Source organism: Botryllus schlosseri, chromosome 15 (assembly GCF_051294905.1).
Source record: "Botryllus schlosseri isolate E-star chromosome 15, Bs_hap1, whole genome shotgun sequence".
NCBI lineage: Eukaryota > Metazoa > Chordata > Ascidiacea > Stolidobranchia > Styelidae > Botryllus > Botryllus schlosseri.
In genome coordinates this window covers 13,062,215-13,086,156 of record NC_137250.1, presented here as the reverse complement: position 1 = coordinate 13,086,156, position 23,942 = coordinate 13,062,215, and the positions used below count along the sequence as shown (strand labels likewise).

The 23,942-nt window shown below is 40.7% G+C and overlaps 1 protein-coding gene across 2 annotated transcripts; it reads right to left on the bottom strand.

The window, feature by feature from the left end:
- Nucleotides 1–1,479: 1,479 nt before the first annotated feature.
- Nucleotides 1,480–23,787, bottom strand: LOC145458086 (uncharacterized). 2 transcript variants are annotated; one of them, XM_080336400.1, is made up of 7 exons: nucleotides 23,648–23,787; nucleotides 23,369–23,536; nucleotides 9,927–9,992; nucleotides 7,096–7,161; nucleotides 4,475–4,564; nucleotides 3,865–4,088; nucleotides 1,480–2,043 (listed from the first exon to the last, which is right to left on the bottom strand). In XM_080336400.1, the coding sequence occupies exons 1-7, from the start codon at nucleotides 23,721–23,723 to the stop codon at nucleotides 1,837–1,839; spliced, it is 897 nt and encodes a 298-aa protein (XP_080192526.1). In that variant the 5' UTR covers nucleotides 23,724–23,787; the 3' UTR covers nucleotides 1,480–1,836. The 2 variants fall into 2 exon arrangements, with proteins under 2 accessions (XP_080192526.1, XP_080192528.1); XM_080336402.1 differs by lacking the exon at nucleotides 7,096–7,161.
- Nucleotides 23,788–23,942: the final 155 nt, after the last annotated feature.

Here is a 23,942-nt window from a genome sequence, read left to right as displayed (position 1 = left end):
TATCCATTGATCTAACCGTACACGGAAGGAAAGCGCACTCTTACCCTTATCCCAACGTACTTCGATAAAAAAATGAAAGGCTGACGTATAAGCGAGGAAGAGGACGCCTTGTTATACACTTTTACACTGCTGGTGCCAGGGGACAGTGTCTCTAGTGCGACGGAAATTGGGTAACGTGATCTGAACCATGCGGGCTACTGCAAACGGTGTCTCGATATTACCCGATGGTCGACATTGCTCAACTCGAGTTGACTTGTTTATATTCCAATACATCTTTTTCCGTAGTAGTAACCACTAGTGAACTTGTAAAATTCCTATAATTGAAAAATCGCTTTTTATCAACTTTGCTGCAGTGATTAGGCTCGATGCGTTAGATGTGCTCACGATTCTTACGCTCTCATTCTGGGTATTCCAGATTTCAATGAACTCGTCGTTGAACATTTTTCAACTATGAAATCACGCCGCGCGCAATAGGCCTACTGATACAAACGTTAAAATGTGCAGGTATGAACTATACTGTACTTCATATTTTCTCTCGAATAATTTGAAATGCGTAATCCTTGTTAACCATGTCTAATGTCTATACCCCATTCAAATTGTGTGTGGCCATCACTAAGTCACATTTCCACGTCGCAATACACTATTGTGACGTCATTTAGACAATTAAAATCGCGTACACCCCTTGCCCCACCACACGATATTGTCACGAGCCGCCACTGGGTAATTCCCAAGTTGCCCTAATTGCACAAACTGCGACGAGTAAGATGAATAAAGAGAGAGATCGTTGGTTTCTTGATTGTGAGCAGCTTTGGGGGAAAAGATAAGCAGACGAGGTAGGTTTGAGTGCAACTGGTACAAGAAAATGTAAGCCCTGGCTAAGCCATTACTATACCGAAAACATAGAAAATACCGCGATTTTCTCCGCAATTACGCTGTATCCATTACTCTGCGTCCATAAATAATAGATCGTTGTTAATAATGGTGGAGCACATAATAATTATAGGCGGTGCATTACCCCATTTGCCCCATATGGGACGTGTCGTCACTGCCTCCACAGATCACGCGATTCATCATCATTGCGAGACATCGGCTTACTATACGTACCAATATCACGAGAAATATTGTAATAAAAAGTCTGCGGATATAATTTTGTCACCGGGTTCTATCACTAAAACTGTCAATTTTTTTCAGCCGGCTATGTTCCAAGAAGTCATTAATAGTAACCAGTAATATTAACCGGCTCGCGAATCTCATAAAATGTCGAAAGACGGTTCTAGAACCGACTGAATCTGACCACTGTCAATTTTATCCATCGTAAAGATTGTCGCTACTCAAAATATATTCGAATCCTTCCACACCAAACTAAAAGAAAAGAAAACCTTTCGTGAGACGCCCGCACACACCTCAACTAAAGCACCTGGCAGCCTTCAACGATGCTGGCAATATACCGTGCTCTCATAATTGCAAATACAGTTGGAGCCGTTTCTGTAAATTAATATATTTTTATTTTGGCTGGGGTATACCGTATACCTCTCTCCAAATACTCGACATTATATTGATTTCCAAAATAATTTTGATCCTCCTGCGTCCTGCGATCCTGCCCCAAATTGGGAAGTTTGGTTGGGATGGATTACGTTCCATTTCAAGTGGTATATGAACTCTAATCATTGCCTTAAAGTCCTTATCGAGAACGAACAAATCAATGGCTGAAGTACTATACACAGTATATATAGTAAACCCTTTCTCTCAAAGCAATCACCTACCAATCAAAATAATGAAATTTGACATACACTAAATGAGTTGAGAACGAATTGATTGCGTGACATTATCTTTGGATCACGTAGATGCCCCGTGAAGGTTGTTCTCGCACAGCACTCCGAGCAGTTGGTAAGTTAGATGTTCATCGAACATGCCATTCTGATCCGACGCAGCAACAGCATTTGTGTGAAGGCCCACGGCAATACGCGCTGGTGTATATGGTCTAGCCACGAACCATGATTGAAATGGAGCCAATTCTCCGTTTGAAAGTTTGAGTTTCCTTGCCTATCGAGAAAAGAGATCACATTTTTCAATTCGACAATCATGTATCTATAGTTTTTGGTGAACGAATATATATATATATATACATAATTGATCTTCGGTAATGCATTTTCCACGTCGCCTCAAAAGTAAAATAATATTGACTCGTGACTCGGAGCAAAATTTACTAGTCAATTTCAAGTCAGCAAGTGATCGGTGGATGTTGTATATCAGTGGTCGGGAACCTTTTTTGACCGAAGAGTCATATTGGCCCAATATTTTCAATTGTAACTCCCAAAGAGCCATACAAGTCAATACTGTTACGTCACAATTGAACATCCGAGAACTTTGTAGCACTAATATATGGGATTCGTAGTGTGCGCCATATTTTTCTGCCCACATGGGTAGATGAAGCCAAACATGGTCACTACAGTAGTACATAGCCTACCCATCGTGTGATACGTCAGTGACGTGGGATTATGGAAGGCAAGTGAGGCAGTGCCTCAGATGTCGTCAGGGATGAGTGAAGGAAAATTGTGAACTTTTCAATTGTTATTAGTATCTCCTATCGATGTTTATGAATGATTTCGAACATTTTTATTACCAAAATAACAGAATTTTCATATTTATTGTTCGAAAATAAAGCGCGAAAGGAGAGGTAAGACTCAGATAGGCACTGGCAAGCCAAGCCTCACTTGTGACAGCGCATTTCATCGCAAATAGCTTAGAATTTATATTCACTGATATTAATAAAATGTAATTGTTGCGCAGAATCTCAAAATCTAAGTATTGATCGACTACTAAAATATTCGGCGTAACGTAACGTTGCGTTGCGCACGATGGTTGGTAGTTTCGAATTCGCGAGTGGAGTTAGTCGCCGGTGCGACTGCAACTTAAATATGGGGATTTTGAAAGGATGGCGGTTTGAGCCCCTAATCCTGGATACCCCATGCACTGTCTTGACCTCTCAAAGACATGTTTGTGCTTCCACGAGAATAATTATCCTCGCTGTCATGAAAATTTACTAGCAAGTGACTGCAATATTGATAAATTAAGTATAAAATTGAAAATTTCTCAAAGAGTCGTATCTTATACCCAAAAGAGCCATATATGGCTCGCGAGCCATAGGTTCCCGACCACTGTTGTGTATGTTCGGATCGTTCTCGATACGCTGGTGTGACCTGTGAGGTGAGGGCAACCAGTCATTCAATGATTATGCATTCTACTGAGCCTCCATGCAGTGTTATATCACAAATAAATCAACCGCAAACGAAATGATCAGAGCTTATAGCTTGCGCTGTCCTAATCTAGTAGTAAATTAGTTTAATAGCAATTGTATCTCTGTTCTATAGACTGCACACCGTGTCCAATGCTCACCTTAACCAACCCGCTTTTATGATTTAACTCGGACGGGTTATAGTTAATGTTTACATTACTCGTCAACAATTGCAACACGCCTATCTCTGGATATTATACGTTGCATCACATGAATTTGTTTCAACTTTTTTCAGGTTTGTATTCTATCCTCTATTTTGGCTGATGTTTATAAACTGAGGCTATACAGTTACATACGTAGCTTAGCAGTTCTGCATGAGCGATACATGTGCTGCATTGTATTCTTCCTCGATTCAGAACAAATAGTGACTCAATCTGTGTTTTAAACAGCAAGAAAAATGCAATGCCTTAAATCATGTATCGTCATTCTAAAGTTCCACTTGACTTGTTATGTGACTTGAATCTTGACTTGCTTTGACTCCAGACAAGATGTAAAATGACCTGAGATGACTTGTTACTCGAAGCTAGTGGCTTGTTCCGAACACTGCGTCATAGGCTATGTATACAGACCTGTATGTCCAAAGTCATCCCTGTCCAGACGTGATTGTAATTGTGTCCGAGCAGCATTTTAGAGCGAATTAAAGATTGCGCTCGGAGAAAATGGGCACGGCTGTATATATTAGCCAGATGACTGCCGCGCTGTGTACATTCTGCTCCAGCTTGAGATTTGGTTACTCTCGATACAGTCATAACTAGGAAAAAGCACTTTCCCGCATAGAAGAAATCGCACATCTCTGGAAAACAATATATCCCATACGTTATACCAGCATTAACGTTTTCCGCCATATCGTCATCTGGTTTGAAGGGACCAGTTGCAACTCAACTATGGCAGGGTTCAAACTAGACTATAAGTACAATCGTAAATTGATGTCAATATTTGTTAGTGATTGCTGGTATTAGCGATATTCGTAACCTCTTGATCTCTACCGTAAACCCAAACGCAAGACAAATAATTATTGTTTGTATATTTTTGTCCTCGGCAAACACCAGTCACTAATTCTATAAACTGGTTGTACTCCACATCGGTATGTTCATTGTTCATATTGCACAGTGGTTAACATTTGTTCTAATTTATTTCTCATTTCTAGCACAGCCATAACTAAATCAGAATAATAGTCACCAAGCAATTCTTTGCGAATATAGTTTTCTTCGATAAAACTTGTGATTCCCGACGACTTGTTAGAAATAAGAGACCTCACTTCAAGAAACGCTGCAAAACATTAACATCAGTTTGGTATAAAATAAGAAGTTTGGTGTGAAAGATTTTGCTCTGGGTACATGTTCAACGATTCGTTAGGCAATGTTGGAAAATTGGAAATATTGCAATTTCATGAGTCAAAAAGTTAAATTTCTGATTCACGGCGATCAGTTTTCCAAATATTTCTAATGATTCCACTAAAGCAAGTATTCTGCCATGCAGGGTTGTAATGACTCGAGTCATGACTCGACTCGAGTCCAACTCGAGTCACGAGTTTCTGATGACTCGACTTGGCTCGAGTCATTTTCTCAAAATATGGAAATGACTGGACTCGACTCGAGTCAATCTGTGTATTGACTCGACTTGGACTCGAGTCATTACGCATGACTAGAATCAAGTCATTTGACTCGAGACTCAGATGGCCAAGACCGACATTTCATTGTAATTTCGAAGAATAGTAAGGTAACCACATTATTGGGATTTCGTCTATTGGTATTGGTACTTGAAAATGCGATCAGAAACTGCTAAAAATGAGGAAAATTAGTATATTATGAATAATTCGTTGAACCGATAGCAGACGATATAGATAATAATAAGATCTTGGTTTCTTTCACACCTTATTTAACGTCCACTTGCAAAGTAATAATTATATTTATAATTAAGTAATAATATAATTATTACTTTGCAAGTGGACGTTAAATAAGGTGTGAAAGAAACCAAGATCTTATTATATTATGAATGCAAACCATTCGATATCACCAAACGGAGTTATAAAAGTAGATTTAACAAGACTTTAACTGGAAACTGAGCAGTCAACACAATGACTTGGACTCGGACTCGAGTCATAATTAGGGCGATTTTTTTTTTGACATGTCAAAAAAAGTCAAAATAAGGTCAAAATTTTAGCGTTAGGTCAAAAAATGTTAAAATTGACAAAATTTTTCGCAACCTGCATTTTATTTGTATCGTAGATTTTGCGCAATCGGTGAACTTATCGTTTGACATTTTACAGTTTGTAGCCTACTTTATCGGCCTACCGTGGCAGACGGAGCATTGTCTGCTCATTGTGAATCATAAACAGTCAAATGAAACAAATAGGTTGACACGGTGTTATGCTCAACGTACCGCAATATTCTAAGTGAAGCAAGACTGCGTGGGCATTGCATGGTTCTTACAAAAATTAAGATGTACACCATTGTCAGAATGAAGCAACACGGTGTGTCACCAGCAGTGTACGCACGCACAACTTCAGTGTTGCCAGCCAATAGCTGCTACAGTTGAACGTTCTTTCTCCATTCTTCTTGCTGTTGTTGTTTGTATATTCATGGTGTTTGTCGACTACAATGGTCATTTACAACAGGCCGATATTCCTTATTTTCGATTCCGTATCCGCCGAGTATCTGCCGACTTGTAGCACGGCCCACTTCTAGGCTTTTTGTAAGACACCGCTTACGCGGATGAGATGGCGAGGAGGAACCTAGATAAACCTTCAACACTTGGGTAGGAATTCTGGAGTCGACCTCGGTCGGACTAGAACCTAAAACCCATTGGTGTTGTACCTGTGGATTATCCCACTACGCTATCTCGCCACATCTTCATCCTTGGCAAGCTACTTAGTAAAGACAGACACTTTTTACCCGAGAATCCAGGAAAGAGAATGCAGGAAAGTATCTTTCGTTGTACTACAACAAATTTTAATTATTTTCACCATAGTACATCATGTACTGGAATTCATCATAGGGCCAAATTTTGTTAAAATAATATTTCGTCATGTGAAAATTTGTCAGTTTTTGAGTCAAACAAGTTTTTCAGGGAAAACTACTTCATAGGGACAGACAATTCAAACCAGAAATGAGGATAAGTAGTAAAATTCTAACATTTTTTGGGAAAACACCTAATTTGCATATGTTAGGTCAAAATTTGGTCAAAATTTACTTTTTTAAGGTCAAAAAATGTCAAAATTTAGATTTTTTAGGTCAAAATCTTTCGTTTTTTAGGTCAAAAAAAAAATCGCCCTAGTCATAATACCATGACTCGGACTCGACCGTCTGCTCGCTGACTTGGATTCGGACTTGACTCGGTGGTGAATTGAAATTGACTCGACTTGACTCGAGTCAAAACTATAAAAGTGAGACTGACTTGTGACTCGGGGTCTTGTGACTTGGTTACAACCCTGCTGCCATGTTTCTGGGTCTTATGAGGACACGCTAATTTGCATTGTTTCAATTTTTGGACATTCCCTGACAAGTTCGGTTCGCTAATAGTCATTGCGTCACTTGTTAAATTGATCCCAAAGTCCTACGCCTATTGGGGCGATATGGAAATACCTGCTCTGCAACTGAACAATGAGCATGCTACGTATAAATTTCAAATCGCCTGCTGCCATACTTTGTATGCAAATTTTTGATATGGACTTTTATTGTGATGGAACTGTACTGTACGCACGACCGCCCTCTTTTAACAGAGGAACGGTTGACGAAGAAATGTATCTTCAATAATCATCGCAATAGTCTAATTTTACCAACATTTAATACGTCTCTTACCTTGATCGTTGGCATTTTTCAGCTGTTGTATTGTTGCTTTGTATTGTCTTTCCATTTTTGCAGATTCTAAAATATTATTGTGACCATTGACCAATGACCAAGGACCATATACAATACCATCTACATGCTATTTTCCAGTGTTGGGATCAAGTCACTACCTTCGAGTCACGAGTCATCTCGAGTCATTGCACATTTTGACTCGAGTCAAGTCAAGTCAAGTCAAGTCAAGTCACGAGTCAAGTCACAATTCAAGTCAAATTGAATTTTCGAAGTATGAGGGATCATTCAAATTCATTATATTTTACTAGCTGTGTTAAAGAGATCAATTGGTCATTTTTCTTGAATCAGAAAACGAATTTAAAGTTAAATATACATGCAAAAATACGTCAGTAACTGAATAGCTACATCAGGGGTGTAAAACATACGACCCACCAAATGATTTCGTTCGGCCCGCGAAGAAATTCTGAGTATATGTTAAAATTGCGTGATTTTATCCAACACATTTCTCGAATTTGTAGTAAGAAACATAACTAATAAATATTCCTTCAATAGCAAATTTCGAGTGTGTTCACAGGCCACATTATAACCACCCGACAGCGGAGTTGTGATTGTAGTCATCGTCAGGAGAAAATCGTTGACATTGACACCCAATTCCGAGAATGCGAAAAAGTGCATATATTGAGTTGAGAGTTAGTAACGTTTTGGAATCATTTGACTGGTGCGGCCCGCGAGTGATCTGAATATTTGAATTCAACCCGCGACGTCAGTTGAGTTTGACAACTCTGAGCTACATGCTATATTCTCTTATTATCAGCCAGAAGATAAAAGAAATTGATATCGTACAATACACTAGCCATCTATACACATCTGTGAGGATATAAATGCATAAAATATATTTGTTCGATTTAAATCATACAAGCTGGTAAAGGTGAGCGCCGTGCAATGTAAGGACAGAACCGTCCAATTAACAGCGATACGTTGCTATTAAATTAATCTGCTACTACGACAATGCAAGCTGTGATCATTTCGTTAGCGGTTAGTGTTGTGATGTAACAATGTAGGATCAGTAATCAGTGAATGACTGGTTGCTCTCACAAGTTACAACGGCATATCGTGAACAATCCGAACATGCACAAAATACATTGATTTAGTCGACACCATTTACTTGATGACTTGAAATTGACTCGTAAATTTTGCTCCGAGTCACGAGTCAATCCACATTTTTGAAGTGCCGAGTCAAGTCAAGTCAAGTCATTTTTGCAAAGTGACTCGAGTCAAGTCAAGTCATTCGAAAAAGTTGACTCGAGTCAAGTCATGACTCGAGTCATCCCAACACTGCTATTTTCTAGAGATGGTGCGAAGCGCCACAAGATTCAGGTTCGTATAAACGCGCATAATACACAAACAGTGTCAGTGGCTTGAGCGAAATTTTCTACCATTATCATATATACACATGTGGGTAAAATCGATCTGAGTTTATCCATAATTAACAACACAGTATTGTTCGGCTTCTTGGATAATCTTCGGGGAGCACCCGATCGATTGTACACCTTTGGATCTATAAGTATCAGTTACGATCCTGTTGGGCGCTCTGCCACTGTGCGGGAAGAGCCATGACTAGGGCCATTTTTATATGACCTTAAAAAACCAATAACATGACTTTATTTTTTGGAAAATACGACTTTATATGACTTTATGTGAAAATCGTGTATTTTTGCATGCGAACAACGCCCCTCACAGAACTAAAGAGTAAAACATACGCAACATAGCAGTAAGGCACATGCATTTTTATTTTAAACCAGTGTTGTAGTCCAGTTTCATGTAGTGAGGAATGTTAGAGTCGTTGAAGTTGCGATTTGGACGTAAAATAACTTTACAGTGTTGCAATGACTCGAGTCCGACTCGAGTCACGATTTTCTAATGACTCGACTTGACTCGAATCATTTTCTCAAAATACGGAAATGACTGGACTCGACTCGAGTCAATCTGTGCATTGACTCGACTTGGACTCGAGTCATTACGCATGACTCGAATCAAGTCATATCACTCGAGACTCAGATGGCCAAGACCGACATTTCATTGTAATTTCGATGAATAGTAAGGTAGCCACATCATTGGGATTTCATCTATTGGTATTGGTACTTGAAAATGCGACCAGAAACTGCTAAAAATGAGGAAAATTAGTATATTCTGAATGCAAACCATTCTATATCACCAGAGTGACCAGACGGAGTTATAAAAGTAGATTTAACAAGAATTTAACTGGAAACTGAGCAGTCAACACAATGACTTGGACTCGGACTCGCGTCATAATACCATGACTCGGACTCGACCGTCTGCTCGCTGACTTGGACTCGGACTTGACTCGGTGGTGAATTGAAATTGACCCGACTTGACTCGAGTCAAAACTATAAAAGTGAGACTGACTTGTGACTCGGGGTCTTGTGACTTGGTTACAACCCTGCCGCCATGTTTCTGGGTCTTATGAGGACACGCTAATTTGCATTGTTTCAATTTTTGGACATTTCCTGACAAGTTCGGTTCGCTAATAGTCATTGCGTCACTCGTTAAATTGAGCCCAAAGTCCTACGCCTATTGGGGCGATATGGAAATACTTGCTCTGCAACTGAGCAATGAGCATGCTACGTATAAATTTCAAATCGCCTGCTGCCATACTTCGTATGCAAATTTTTGATATGGATTTTTATTGTGATGGAACTGTACTGTACGCACGACCGCCCCCTTTTAACAGAGCAACGGTTGACGAAGAAATGTATCTTCAATAATCATCGCAATAGTCTAATTTTACCAACATTTAATACGTCTCTTACCTTGATCGTTGGCATCTTTCAGCTGTTGTATTGTTGCATTGTATTGTCTTTCCATTTTTGCAGATTCTAAAATATTATCGTGACCATTGACCAATGACCAATGACCATATACAATACCATCTACATGCTATTTTCTAGAGATGGTGCGAAGCGCCACAAGATTCAGATTCGTATAAACGCGCACAATACACAAACAGTGTCAGTAGGCCTGGTTACATGTTCAACTCGACTTGGCGTTCAAGTCGTCTCCGGTGACGTCACGCCTCATCTCCGATCTGACTCGTAAAAGGGCCCTGTTTACATGATCCTTCAGGAAGCTGTACCGTGGGCGACCGGGTGTCGCTTTACCCCTTACAAATTTATATTCGTAGTAAGTCTGGTGGGCAAAGGTACAACGACAATGTGTGTTCGGTTGTACTCTGAAACGTTTCTTATCCTCGAAATTAACGAGGATGATGAGATACTCATAATATCGATATTTTTAGAGGAAAATAATCTTGTTCATATCATGATAGTAGAGGAAAAAAACAAGTATAAGTTATCAGCTAGCTTTTTCGGCGTCAACGAAGATGGGCCGTGGAGTAGGCGGGAGTAACGACTGTTTTGATATTTCAGGCATCACTTCTCGATGCGGTTAAAATAAGGTCATTAACACTCAAGTGACCCACTTGCAAATCCCATGTGCTCTCTAGTTGTTCGGCCGCTCCTCTGTAACAGACTACCCCATGTATGCCGGTGACTCAAGAGTCACGATACAGCAACTACTGCAGAGACTTTATTGAAGCATCTTGTCGGCATGATATACCAAATATGAAGTTTACAATACCAAGAATGTCTATAAAAACGGTCACAAAGAGCAATATAGAGCACTACTACTAAACTGCTACAACTCACCAATTAAACTTTGGGAAGTTCCAATTTCAGCACCATGAATACAATCTCAAAACAAACAATATCAAAAAGGCAAGTTGAAAATCGTGAACACCCCCACGGCCGCATCATATCAGCAGAACAGTATAACCCAGAACTAAAAACAAAACAATAATCTCAACACCGCTGCGCTGTATCATCACCAGGAGAGTCACAAATCTCAATATCATCCTCCCGGGAGAGACACCAGCTCCATCCCATCACACGCGCGCTCGCATCAGTTTAGCCAGTGGAACGGTATGTACGAAATGCAGCAATCGTTCATGTATTCCCGTATCGATGTAGCACACTGCAGAGTTCACTATGCATGTCGTCGTAGTCGAATTGTAATACCGGTACCATCCACATATATCTTCCGAACTGTAGTCTGAGAAGCAGAAATACAGATGTAACGTTTTACCTTGTTTGCCATTTTATGCAGCTGATGACAGCAACTAGGCTACTACAGATCGAAGCGTCGCAGCCAAATATCAAAGAACTCATAGGGAATCGCTAATAAAACTGTCATAAAAGAGCACGGTTGCTACACCGGTACTGGTGTATTACATGCATTCCATCGTAAACAAGCGAGCACTTACAAAGTAACCCCACTTTTCCTTGCCATGTTTGGCCAATTTCTCAACAACAGATGAAAAACATGAATTAGGATGCCAAGAGCCCGCGCGGCAAAAGCCAGCGCCGTTGAACGAAAATCGCGGGACGCCGATGGCCGAATACTCAAGCCGATCGTAAACCACATTACCCGACAGCTTGAGGCTCGAGTCGACTTGAGGCAGTTTGCCTTTCTCTCTTCATCGAATACGAGAGAGTCGGATCGACGAGTCAGCTTCGAAGCTGACTTAAAGCGTCATGTAAATGGGCCTAGTGGCTTGAGCGAAATTTTCTACCATTATCATATCTAAACATGTGGGTAAAATCGATCTGGGTTTATCCATAATTAGCAACACAGTATTGTTCGGCTTCTCGGATAGTCTTCGGAGAGCACCCGATCGATTGTACACCTTTGGATCCATAAGTATCAGTTACGATCCTGTCGGGCGCTCTGCCACTGTGCGGGAAGAGCCATGACTAGGGCCATTTTTATGTGACCTTAAAAAAACAATAATATGACTATATTTTTTGGAAAATATGACTTTATATGACTTTATGTGAAAATCGTGTATTTTTGCATGCGAACAACGTCCCTCACAGAACTAAAGAGTAAAACATACGCAACATAGCAGTAAGACACATCCATTTATATTTTAAACCACTGTTGTAGTCCAGTTTCATGTAGTGAGGAATGTTAGAGTCGTTGAAGTTGCGATTTGGACGTAAAATGACTTTACAGTGTTGCAATGACTCGAGTCCGACTCGAGTAACGATTTTCTGGTGACTCGACTTGACTCGAATCATTTTCTCAAAATACGGAAATGACTCGACTCGACTCGAGTCAATCTGTGTATTGACTCGACCTGGACTCGAGACATTGAGCATGACTCGAACCAAGTCATATGACTCGAGCCTCAGACGACCAAGACCTACATTTCATTGTAATTTCGAAGAACAGTAAAGTAACCACATTATTGAAATTTCATCTATTGGTACTGGTACTTGAAAATACGACCAGAAACTGCCAAAAGGGAGGAAAATTAGTATATTATAAATGCGAACCATTCGATATCACCAAATAGATGTATTAAAAGTTGGTTTAACAAGACTTTGACTGGAAACTTAGCAGTCATCACAATGACTTGGACTCGGACTCGAGTCATAATACCATGACTCGGACTCGACCCTCTGCTCGCTGAATTGGACTCGAACTTTACTCGGTGGTGAATTGAAAATGACTCGACTTGACTCGAATGAAAACTATAAAAGTGAGATTGACTTGTGACTCGGAGCTTTTCGACTTGGTTACAACCCTGTGACTTTAATTGAATCGTATATTCATTTCAATATGAATATACTATTCAATTGTATATTGAATTTCTGTACCTCCAAGAAGCTCTTCAAAATGACTTTAGTAAGGAAAATGAGCGCTCCACAGACGCTGATGTGGGTTGACACTTCTGCATTTTTGCATAAAGCGCTGGTGAAATGTTTTGTCTTTGTAGCTCCATAATTTGTTTCGCAACGGTCTTGTCCAATCGCTTCCTAATGCAATTTTTCAGCTCAAGCGGATCTTATCTGAAATCGAGGGCTGACTGTGGCATATGGGAGAGCGGGCTTGGTATACTAGGCTTACCATACGTCCTCTTATAAGAGGATTTGTCCTCTTTTTTGACTTTTTTGAAAGTGTCCTCGGAGGACGCCCTTTTGTCCTCCTTTTTGAGATTTTGTCCTCTTTTTTGAAAATTTAGGCAAATTTAGAGCAAATTGCGAGTGATATGCCGCATATTAGCTTTTTTTTTAGTCATCCACCTGGGATTGTGGAGTAAAAAACGTTATTTTGAGCTCTGAGTAAAAGTGATGACCTTTTTTTTTTTTTTTTTTTTTAGTCAACCGATCACAGAGTGGGAAAAATTAACCGGTTTTTGAGAATTTGACTCCGGTTTTGCAAGTTGCAAATTTCTGAAAAAGTGTCCTCTTTTTTTATTTCCAAAATATGGTAAGCCTAGGTATACCGACGATCGTTTCATCACTTCAGAGGTCAGTGGACTCGGTGCATGAATGGTGTAGTAAATGGGGATTCGTTCTCTCAAAAACGAAGTCTGTAGCAATGCTCTTCACTAGGAAAAGAACGATTCCCGATGTGTACTTGCACATTGATGGAAATCGAATCACCATCGTTGACAACTTCAAGTATCTAGGCATTACTTTTGATAAGTTGTTGACGCATAAAACGCACATTGACAACTTCGCGAAAAAATGCTCCAGAAGAATGGGATTACTTCGTGTCGTCACAAACACCGCATTGGGTGCTAATAAACACGCACTCCTACAGTTATACAGATCTCTTATCAGATCCGTCATCGACTATGGTATGCCCGCATACTTTTTCATCTCGAAGTATAACACTCACAAATTAAGGCTCATGCAGAACCAAGCTTTACGTTTGTGTTGTGGAGCAATGCGGAGTACACCCATATGTGCTATGCAAGCCGCATGTAACGAACCTCCTCTCCACATTCGACACAAATATTTGTGTATGAATTATCGGTGCCACTTGCTTGGTCAGGAATACAACCAACACCCATCAACTGAACTTCTAACTGATACATGGCATGAACTTTACGTCTTGATAAGACCAAATTTCAAGACGTTCAATACCCTGTCAAAATCCCCTATTCTGGAACGGTTAATGGTGGAAAAAGAACAAATTCAGTTCGTGGCACCCTGGACGGTTTCACCCCCATGGTCGATAGGACATTACATCGGCTTATACGAAAGGGGGACTCCCCGCTCTCAGTGAACTCGTGTTTCAGAGATTACATTTTCGAGTGCCACGACCAAGCCGTCGAGATCTATACACAGACGGTTTTAAGACGGCTACAGCAACGGCTTTCGCGGTTTACATACCATCACAGTCAGTACGACTTAGCCAGATCTGCTCGAGTTCATTTTCCGTTTTCCAAGTGGAGATGCTAGCTATCGCTAATGCCCTATCGTGGATAATCAATTATGGCAGTCGAACCGATAAATATGTTATTCTGACTGATTGTCTTAGTGTTCTGAATACAGTCGTTACCCCGAACCGCACACCGAGCAGCACGTTCAATAAGATTTTCCCTCTGTTCCTGCAGTTGGTAGGAATTGGCATCGACGTTGCCTTCTCCTGGGTTCCAGGACATAGTGGCATTCCCGGCAATGAGGTTGCAGAAGAACTTGCACGTTCCACCGCCTCTTTCGCATTTGACAGTCAGGGAATACCTCAAATTACCTATAGAGATGTCAAGAACGAAGAACGCAAATACGTCCGGACTGAGTGGCAGACCGAGTACCGTTCAACAGAGACGGGAAACCATTACAAACGTTTCCACCAAACGGTACAAACAACGTTTCCCTCGATGCACAGATCGCGTTTGTATGAAACGATAATATTCCGTCTCCGATCCGGCCATTGTCGCCTAAAAGGGCATTTATTTAAAATAGGCTGCAGCGACACGCCTTTGTGTGACATATGCATCGTACCCGAGAATGTGGATCACTTCCTCCTCGTATGCCCAAAATACGATTGGCACCGAGCATATTTGATTGATTTCTGCTTGAACTTGAAAGCTGAGTTCACCACATATAACTTTCTCGTACGGCCAGAACTTTTCTCGCCTCTCGTTGAGTTCGTCCTCGCCAGCAATGTGCTGATTTGAGCAATTTTTTTCGGGTACGCGATTGGCGACATGTAATACGACATTTCTGTCGTGGCTCACCAGACCGATAAGGTGACAAGCGCCACAATGTCCCATTTTCACCATTAATAATAATATTATTAACGAGACTCCATATCATCGTTGGTGACACAAGGTGCATCTTCGTTTTCTGTTGAGTGCCCATTTTCGTTAAAGTGCATTAAGTTACAGGGGTTGTGCACTCTAATGATGACGTGGTCTCAAATTAAAGATAAAATCGGCAAATTTTTAGCCGCAACCATTTTCTTCAAAAATCCGCCTTAATATAACTGCAGATAAAAGACAACTCCAACTGTCCCCATTCCACGCCAGTTGAATAAATAAATTTCTATGTTTGCGCGGCAGTGCTTCCCCGCTGCTTAACCCATTGCGAAATTGCTGTCACGATTTCATCACCTGCACTTACTCGACCAAGTTTCTCGGCATGACCGCCATATTCTACTCCCTTAATTTCTTCACGCAGTGAGCGGAAAACATATGCAACGTCACTTACTTAGCTGATGATGCAACATCACGGACTCTCATTGCAACTTGTAATATATACACATGCAGGACCGAAACAGCACTTCGTCAACCCCCTTCCCAAAAACGTTGGTCTTGGGCCCTCCATAGGGTGATAAACAGACCCCGACCCAGACCCCCCACGGTATACGTTTTCACAGCTACTTTGTGAGCGAAATTTGTGTTATCCGTTAGCGAGTCATTTTATGATGCCTAAATCGCGCAAACCCCGAACATTTTCTATAATTCATGGTTGAGTAGTCAAGCAGTGCTATTCAACCTATTTGAGCACCATTCGCACTATTTTCGCAAAATACATTTCATTCGCACAAACAAACCGAAAATTGTTATACAAAAAGAAGATGAAGAATGAAAATATACTTAACAATTTTTGTTCACATATGTGCAACAAATAGTCTGCTATAGCTCAGGGCGCTTGGGCCATCAAGTGTCTGATTAAAAAGACAATCAGAAAGTCTTTATTTTTATTTTCGTCCAACCAAAATAGATAACAAACACACTGCAATGATGATGGTACAGAAAATATGCATGCACAGTATTGGGTATCAGATGGGAATGGTCGATACAACCGTGATGGTAATCTTTCGTTTATTGAAATCAAAAAGATGCGTTTCCTAGACGATGTAAGAAATAAAATCATTATGAAAATAAATGGGGGCATAGGCGCCGAGTTACACAATTATGGGGTGGCGGCCACCCCATGCAAAATGCTTAAACGCCCACCGTCTAATCTGTCAATTAGCGAGTCCGTGATCATTGGTTTATTAGCAATTTTATCAGTTCAATACACCACAAAAAATGCGATACAATGAAAAGAAAGGAAGATGTCGAAGCGACTAGGAGTGATATCGCGTAAATGCCAACCATTTACCATTAACCGATGCGCGCGTGAATAATTGAATACTCAGCTTCTTCGGTGACGACGAACTAGTGCTTAAAACGCCCAATAAAGTGTAATCCGTGATTTTTAATCACTAATAATCATACAATCGAAGCGACCTCGTTGACGGCGTCGATTTCGACACGCTTGCGCCGAGAAACACCATCTCCTCTCTTGACCAGACGAACGAATTCACGTTCTACTTCTCTCAATTAGGCTGTATTTGCACGTATATTCGTTTACAAAATAATTCTTGAGTTAGTTTCGTGATGGTCTTTTTAATTGGAGCGCGATCGCGAAATAGGAAAGTGGGTTTGTGTATGCCTTCGAAGAGACAGTCATTCCTGCGCAAAGTGCGCATATTCATTACTCTAACAAGGCTTTGCTAACTTTTATGTGGAAATGCAGTAATGCAGCTGAAACGTCGTTATAATGAGCAAACAATTGTCGCGATGTCAGACTCGGATCCTCATTGTGCTGTACGCAAACTGAGGAATTACTGATTATATATGCGCGCATTCTCGTTTGCTGCCATCTGTAGGCTACTAATTCTTGTCTGCTTTATACGTTCGTATTCCCTCGATGTCACTTGTCAGTGTTTGATTTGTTATTAATACTGCGCATTGTGCAGTACATGGCGTTGAATTACGTTGTCAAATATTGATGCAACAAGAGATTCTCTGTGGCGCCAATTCTGAATTTATTCGATTAGTTTGAGCGGGAACCTTCTATGTTCCAATAAACTTCATTGCTGGACGGCCTCTATCGGGCGCAACCATTTCGCGGATCGAATCTCAAACCATCGGGACTTGCATTCCCATTAATAAGGTTGCGGCATACGCCCATATTGCTCTTGCTGCAATAACACCTTGATAATTAAGTCACACCATTTCACGATCAAATTCGACTGGCTGATTGGGACCTACGTAGGCCGTAGGCCCCGGGCTGATATTAGTCAGCGCGTTGTCGGCATTAAAACACTACGTGCGTAGCCAGTGAGTTTCTCATTTCAAACTAAAAATCCCGTCCTTTTGAAACGTCAATTCACAATTCGTATTATCGATGCTGCGTACTGAAAATTAGCGAGAAACATTTGTATGCGAAATGGGTCATCGATATCTCATGTGCACCATCGTCGGGGATTTAATTTAGCGCGTCCGTATGCAGGCCTGCTGCCGTCCGCAGAAACACTTTCGCCAAACAGTAACAATCTCTGAGTGTAATATTGTATGTGTTTATGTATCTTTTTGATTAAAACTTATGCCCGCGTCTGAACAAATTGTGCTCTATGCCAGTGCTCTTCAACCTTTTTCGTCGTGGTACACCCTTTTAACATTTTCTCAAAACTCGTACACCCCTGACCGTATAATACACCGATAACGCCGAAAGCCGCATTTTGATTACATATACAATACGTCCGGATTCCAGCGGGGAGTCGCCATGGCGCATGGACCACAAATGCTCATATGAAATTTGATACTGGGAACTTAACACCGCGGAGAGCCCTTGTGGTGCTCTGTGCCTTCACTTATTTCTTGACATATGTAATGCGCAAATTTTCTTATTGTAGAAGCAAAACATCCCAGCAGGCTTACAATATATAATTTATGTACCAAAATTGCGAGTATAAATGTCAAGAAAAGACAGTAGAATTATGTGTGTAGTCGCGCAGTACGCGAACATTCTGCCCCTTCAATGGATTTCATCGAAAATGTTGGTAGTTTCACATATTATTGTCAAAAATTTATTCATTCTCAGCTCACGTGATCAGATTAACCCGTAGAGCTGATGGAGGGTGTTTTCGAAAATATTGGGTACAATATTAATGATGATGCAGCTTGCGGTTCTTATTAATCACTTAGTTGCATGTTGTTATTTCTTGGCCTCCCACCAGGATTGTTTGTATTGTTATTATTAATATTTTTATTACACATCAATAACAGTGGTGATAATCGCCTGTTTAGAATTTGTGCGCTACGACAGTGCATTTCCTAAAGTTTAGTATTTTTGCTTTGGGTAATGAGGACGACTTTCGCTTGCATGCGCACTCCCATTCTTCATTCTCTCTCGCTAACGTGCGTCCACTTTCAGGACTCTGCTGCTGACTTTGAAGCTCGGTTAACTAACTCTTCTTCTGGGCTTTTCAAGACGCTACGTTAACAGGGGGTCGGCGACGAGGAGCCTAGATAAACCTCCGACACATATAGAAACATGACAGAGCCGAGGCTAGAACCAGCAACAATTAGTTGCATAATGACGGCCGCCAACACACGCTAATTTAAATATGTGTAGAAGTTCGCAAAATTGTGGTTATGCGGCTGAATGAGGCCGTACGTCCGCAGGTTGAGCACCCCTGGCCTAACCGAAATAAGGATGGACATTTGAGCAAGGCTGCAACGTATAGTAAATGATAAATACGAATAAGGGCTAGAGGTTACTGGACCACCATCTAACGCAGTGGTTCGCAAACCCGACCCCGTGGCTGCGTAAGCATGTATTCTGCGCTATTCATAATTTGGCCGCAGGAAGCACCAATTCAAAATGTCTGAGATTTAGCGGTGGTTTCCTCGATAATCATCAGACAGATATCGCAAGCAGAACACATGCTAACTCCACCCTGCTCTACTCGAAAAGGGAGTAATAAGTCCATTACCAAAGGTTGAATGATGAGAAACATTTGCTTATGATATCACATTGTACGATATTACACATCCAGTCATTCAGTTTTGAAGCATAAACTGGCGTATTTTTGTGATAGCTATAGTCATCGTATCATCGGTTCATCGTAATGTGGATCTGGTACACCCCTGTACACCCCATCCGAGTGGTACACCCTTTGAAAATTCTGGTACACCCTAGGGTGTACGACAACCCCGGTTGAAGAGCACTGCTCTATGCCATTGCCGAATCTGGGTATTTAGGTATGACTCGCGCACCCTGTAATTGTAAATATTGCGGGTTTGCGGCATGTCTGCAATTTCGGTATCAGCGCAACCTTGCCGGCCGATTGTGCAGTCCGATAAAATTGTTCACTACTATGTATTTCGCACAGCGTACTGATACTGATTTCAGCAAACTAACGATCGTTGTGAAATGCCAAAATTCGACCTCATTGCTAGAAACGTAGATTTCATCACGCGCTCTGAGAAACACTATCTTCTACTCCGATTTGACGACCAAATATACGTTCACCTTCTACAAATTAAAATGCAATATTTGCATCGATGAGGGCCGCAAGCCGCGTTTAAAATATTTTGTGAACCATTTTTGTCATAAATATTCTCTGAGCGCAAAGTTGAACAGTGTTTTATTGTGTGTGCCTGGTAGTTGGAATTTATTTCAGTGCCCATAATAATAATCCAATTATGATTTGCGAACGTAAATCGGGAAATGCAGCAATGCAGTCTAAATCGATGTTTTAATCAGCAACCAATTGTCGCGATGCAAGCTACTCAATACTAAGTAAAAACCCATTGTGTTGGCGGCAAGAGATAATTAGTGATTGGTCGCACGCGTTTGTAATCATACTTCTTGTCTGTCTTTCGTGTTTCAGAATTGTTGAGACATGTTACTGCTCAGTCCAGCAATCCATGCCGAGCGTTCGGCAATCAATAACCTAATTTCTACTTTCTAGGGATGGTGTGAACGTGAGGTTCACGTTCGCGTTCTGTGTGTGAACCTCGGAAATTTAGAGGTTCGCGTTCACAACAGAACCTTGGTAGGTTCTGCACTGTGAACCTTTTTCATATATTACAATTTTCACTTCATTATAGCATCTTTGTTTCATATTTATTGTATTTCAACTGCGAGCCGTCTATGGGTGGCTCTGGCAGCATTAATATTTAACACTAAACGAGCATGCACCTTGGCAATCTCAAAAGTTTTACTTGCTTTGTTACAAAAGTTTGCTCGAAATATCCAGCTTTTCGTTTGTGAATATTTAGTGACTCTCTGCTGTGAGTTTGACCCGCAATCACACAACATCACGAGCGAAATACGTAGTCAGCGAATCGTGCTTATTCTATCAATCAATGTGATTGATATCGTTTTCTGGTGCAAAAAATCTAGCTGGCGTAGGGGGTCAATCTTGACTTCATATCTTTACTGCACCAATAAAACCAAATCCTTGCGATTGAGGTATTGGCTACTGCTGCATAACTTGTTAATGGCGTAATATCGGTAGCAACTATCGAGACCCGTTTTACACTCTGCTCAATATCAATGTAGCTATACTAGGACGCCGAATACATTGTCCGGTCTGGCCTAGACCGTTAAGGCGTAAGCTTATATTCCCTGGTAAGTCCTCGTCGAAATTGTTGGAAAAGTGACGGAAGATATTGATTTTATAGGAGTATTATATCCTTTGATTGCTTTAGTTGATAAATTTAGCGACGTTTAAAACGCCAACATGGACTTCCATGTGGCCCGAGTCGTCGCTAGCTATCGTGTAAATTAAGATGGGCTATCACTTCATTGAAAGATAGGGTTGGAATTAGCAATATGACGTCACGTGACGTCATGAGGTTCACGTTCGTGTTCACACATAACCTTTCAAAAAGGTTCGCGTTCACACGAACCTGAACCTTTCAGAGGTTCACACCATCCCTACTAATTTCGCAATGATCTCAGCGGGAGATCGCGTCGCGTGCACAGACGAATCTCGCTAATTGGTCACGGCCGTGCGTAACACTGATAATACGACATGTTGAATAGCAACTGAATATTAGCATCATACTGGTAATTTCGAAAGGACGGGGTTTTGCGTTTCAAAAGGAGAGGGTTTCGCCACCCCCCTGGCTACGCGCCTGCCGCCACCCCATGCCAAAATAAAAGTCGGCGCCCATTATGGGGCAACACATATTTCATCGTAGGATTGACTGCAAGGAACACTACATACAGAACAAAATTGAAAGAATGTCTTCATTAAATGCAAGTCCTATAATCCCGTCAATATTCTTTCAATCTTTAGAAAGGCATATTTCGTATAATTGAGATATAGGAGTCGTTTCTTAAACACCATGAGACATAGTGTTACAACAGACTATTTGATCGCATTTTTGACTGTAAATGAAAACTTTAGTAGAAGGCATCTTTCGTTAATTAAATTTTCATGAAAATTACGGTTCTAAACGTTGTTATTGCTGTAGTCGTCGAGTTGTCATAGGAGTGAAATCGTTGTTACGTTCGTTCTCGAAGGGCTCGTTTTATTTGCGCCAATGTTTTTGTGGTGACCGGCCCGAGTATATCTCTCTGTTGATTGATTTTGTTCTGTATTCGTAGGCTGATGGACTTCTCCAGCCAGAGAACACTCGCTTGAACTCCCTCGTACACTCTGTCTGTTTCGCATTCTCCATACAACCGCGAAGGTCGACTATTCTCATCACATCCTGATGATGCAGCAGCATACGGACTCTTATTCCAACTCGGAATATATGGATGTTACATATGTATAAGTATCAGAGATGGTGCGAACCCCTGAAAAGTTCAGGTTCGTGTGAACGCGAACCTTTTTGAAAGGTTCTGTGTGAACGCGAACGTGAACCTATGATGTCACGTGACGTCATATTCCTAATTCCAACCCTACATTCAAGTGTACACTATACCTAGCGACGACTCAGGTCACAATATACCACAATGCTGAAGTACAGCTGGCTTTTAAAACGTCACCAAATGTTTCAACTGGAGCCAGCAAATGCTATAATAATCCCATAAAATCAATATCTGCCGTCGCTTTGTCAAGAATTTCGACGAGGATTTGCAAGGGAATTTAAGCTTACGCCTTACCGGTCTAGGTCGAACACTAACTTTCTTAAAACAATCTCTGTGAATTTGAACACGAACACGTGACATCACGCGATATCACAATGCTAATTCAAACACGAGTCGATTTTGCCCAGCTGCATACGCCCCTGGAAAGCGGGAAACGGCGAGCTTTCATGGCGCAATATACACCCACTCGCTAAATATAAATGACATTTTCTGACGAGTTTGTCTATGTATGGTACCATCTGCCAAATTAAACCTACACCACTACACCTAGTTAGTCGATTTGAAAATGCACCAATAATTAATCCTTGATGCAACTTCAAATGTCGAATCACTTTTCGTCATACTTTCTATGCAAGTTATTGTATTTTTAATTTCACACTCATTTAGGAAAAAGCTTCACGGGAAAATAAATCTGTAAATAGATAATATATATTAATAATAATGGATTAATCTAAACACCATGATATGTAAGTGTCTTGCCTTGATGGTTTGCATCTTTCAGCTGTTGTATTGTCGCATTGTACTGTCTTTCCATTTTTGCAGATTCTGAAAGGACCATGCATAGTGCATATAGTACGACTGTATATAAACAGCAGAATGTATATTATGTAAGCCTACTGTACGTATATTTTACTTTGCAGCTTTGAGGGGACTTGAGTCAAAAGTCATCTCAAAAAGTTGACTCGGGTCACCCCAATACTGCATTAGAGATGATACCGGCCCCGAAAAACTTCGGGTTTGCGAGAATACGAATTTTCATGAGAAAGTCTCTGTAAACAGGAACATAAATATGAACAGATGGCGTCATGTGATGCCACAATGCGAATTCAAGAACAAATCAAAGCGGTTATGGCCTATCATATTACTAAACTATACATTTTTAGCGCAAACATCATGACCGCTCATATTATTGTTTCCATGATTTTATGACATCAGATACATCATTCTTTACTCTCGTCAAGGGAGCGCGTCTCAAATAGTTTCAGAACCATTTTTTTAGAATCCAGACTAACCTCGATACCATGCATCTTGAGAATGGAAATGCAATACGAAAATTGCCATTAATCCCATAACTGTCGTTAAGATCAGTAAACAGAACATAACCATTGGTATCTTTCCAAATATTCCTTTTCGCCGCTCGGTGGTCATATTCTGCGCTGGAGACGATCGTTGATCGCAATCTTAAAATAAATTGATCTTGTTAGACATATGCCTGTCTGGGTTAATTTTAAAATATCCATACACACACACATATATATATATATATATGTATTAATTGCAATCATGATTACCAGATAAAGTTACTTGTCCTTGATAGTCCTCTCCTTCCCTGGCATTCTCATACACGTTATATTTGGCAGAGTGCATCTTCAATCTGTTCGCCGTGAATACCGAAACAAGATTTTACATCCGAATCCCCACACGATATTGAAGAATATTTGATAGCAACTAATTTGAGCCATACCCTGCATGACTGTATGTCTGCGGATAGAGTAAATTCCGAAACTATAAGCATAACTTGTGAGTGGGTTTTAATTGTTACTGAGACAGCTACATGCCGATTTTCGATGTTGCGCCGACTAAAAT

Bases quoted from the DNA above. Each gene is read 5' to 3' on its own strand.
- LOC145458086 (XM_080336400.1), bottom strand. From the start codon at position 23,723: ATGCACTCTGCCAAATATAACGTGTATGAGAATGCCAGGGAAGGAGAG. The intron at 23,537-23,647 runs GTAATCATGATT...ATTTATTTTAAG, and splicing joins AGGACAAGTAACTTTATCTG to ATTGCGATCAACGATCGTCT. The intron at 9,993-23,368 runs GTTAGTCTGGAT...ATAATATTTTAG, and splicing joins TCAAGATGCATGGTATCGAG to AATCTGCAAAAATGGAAAGA.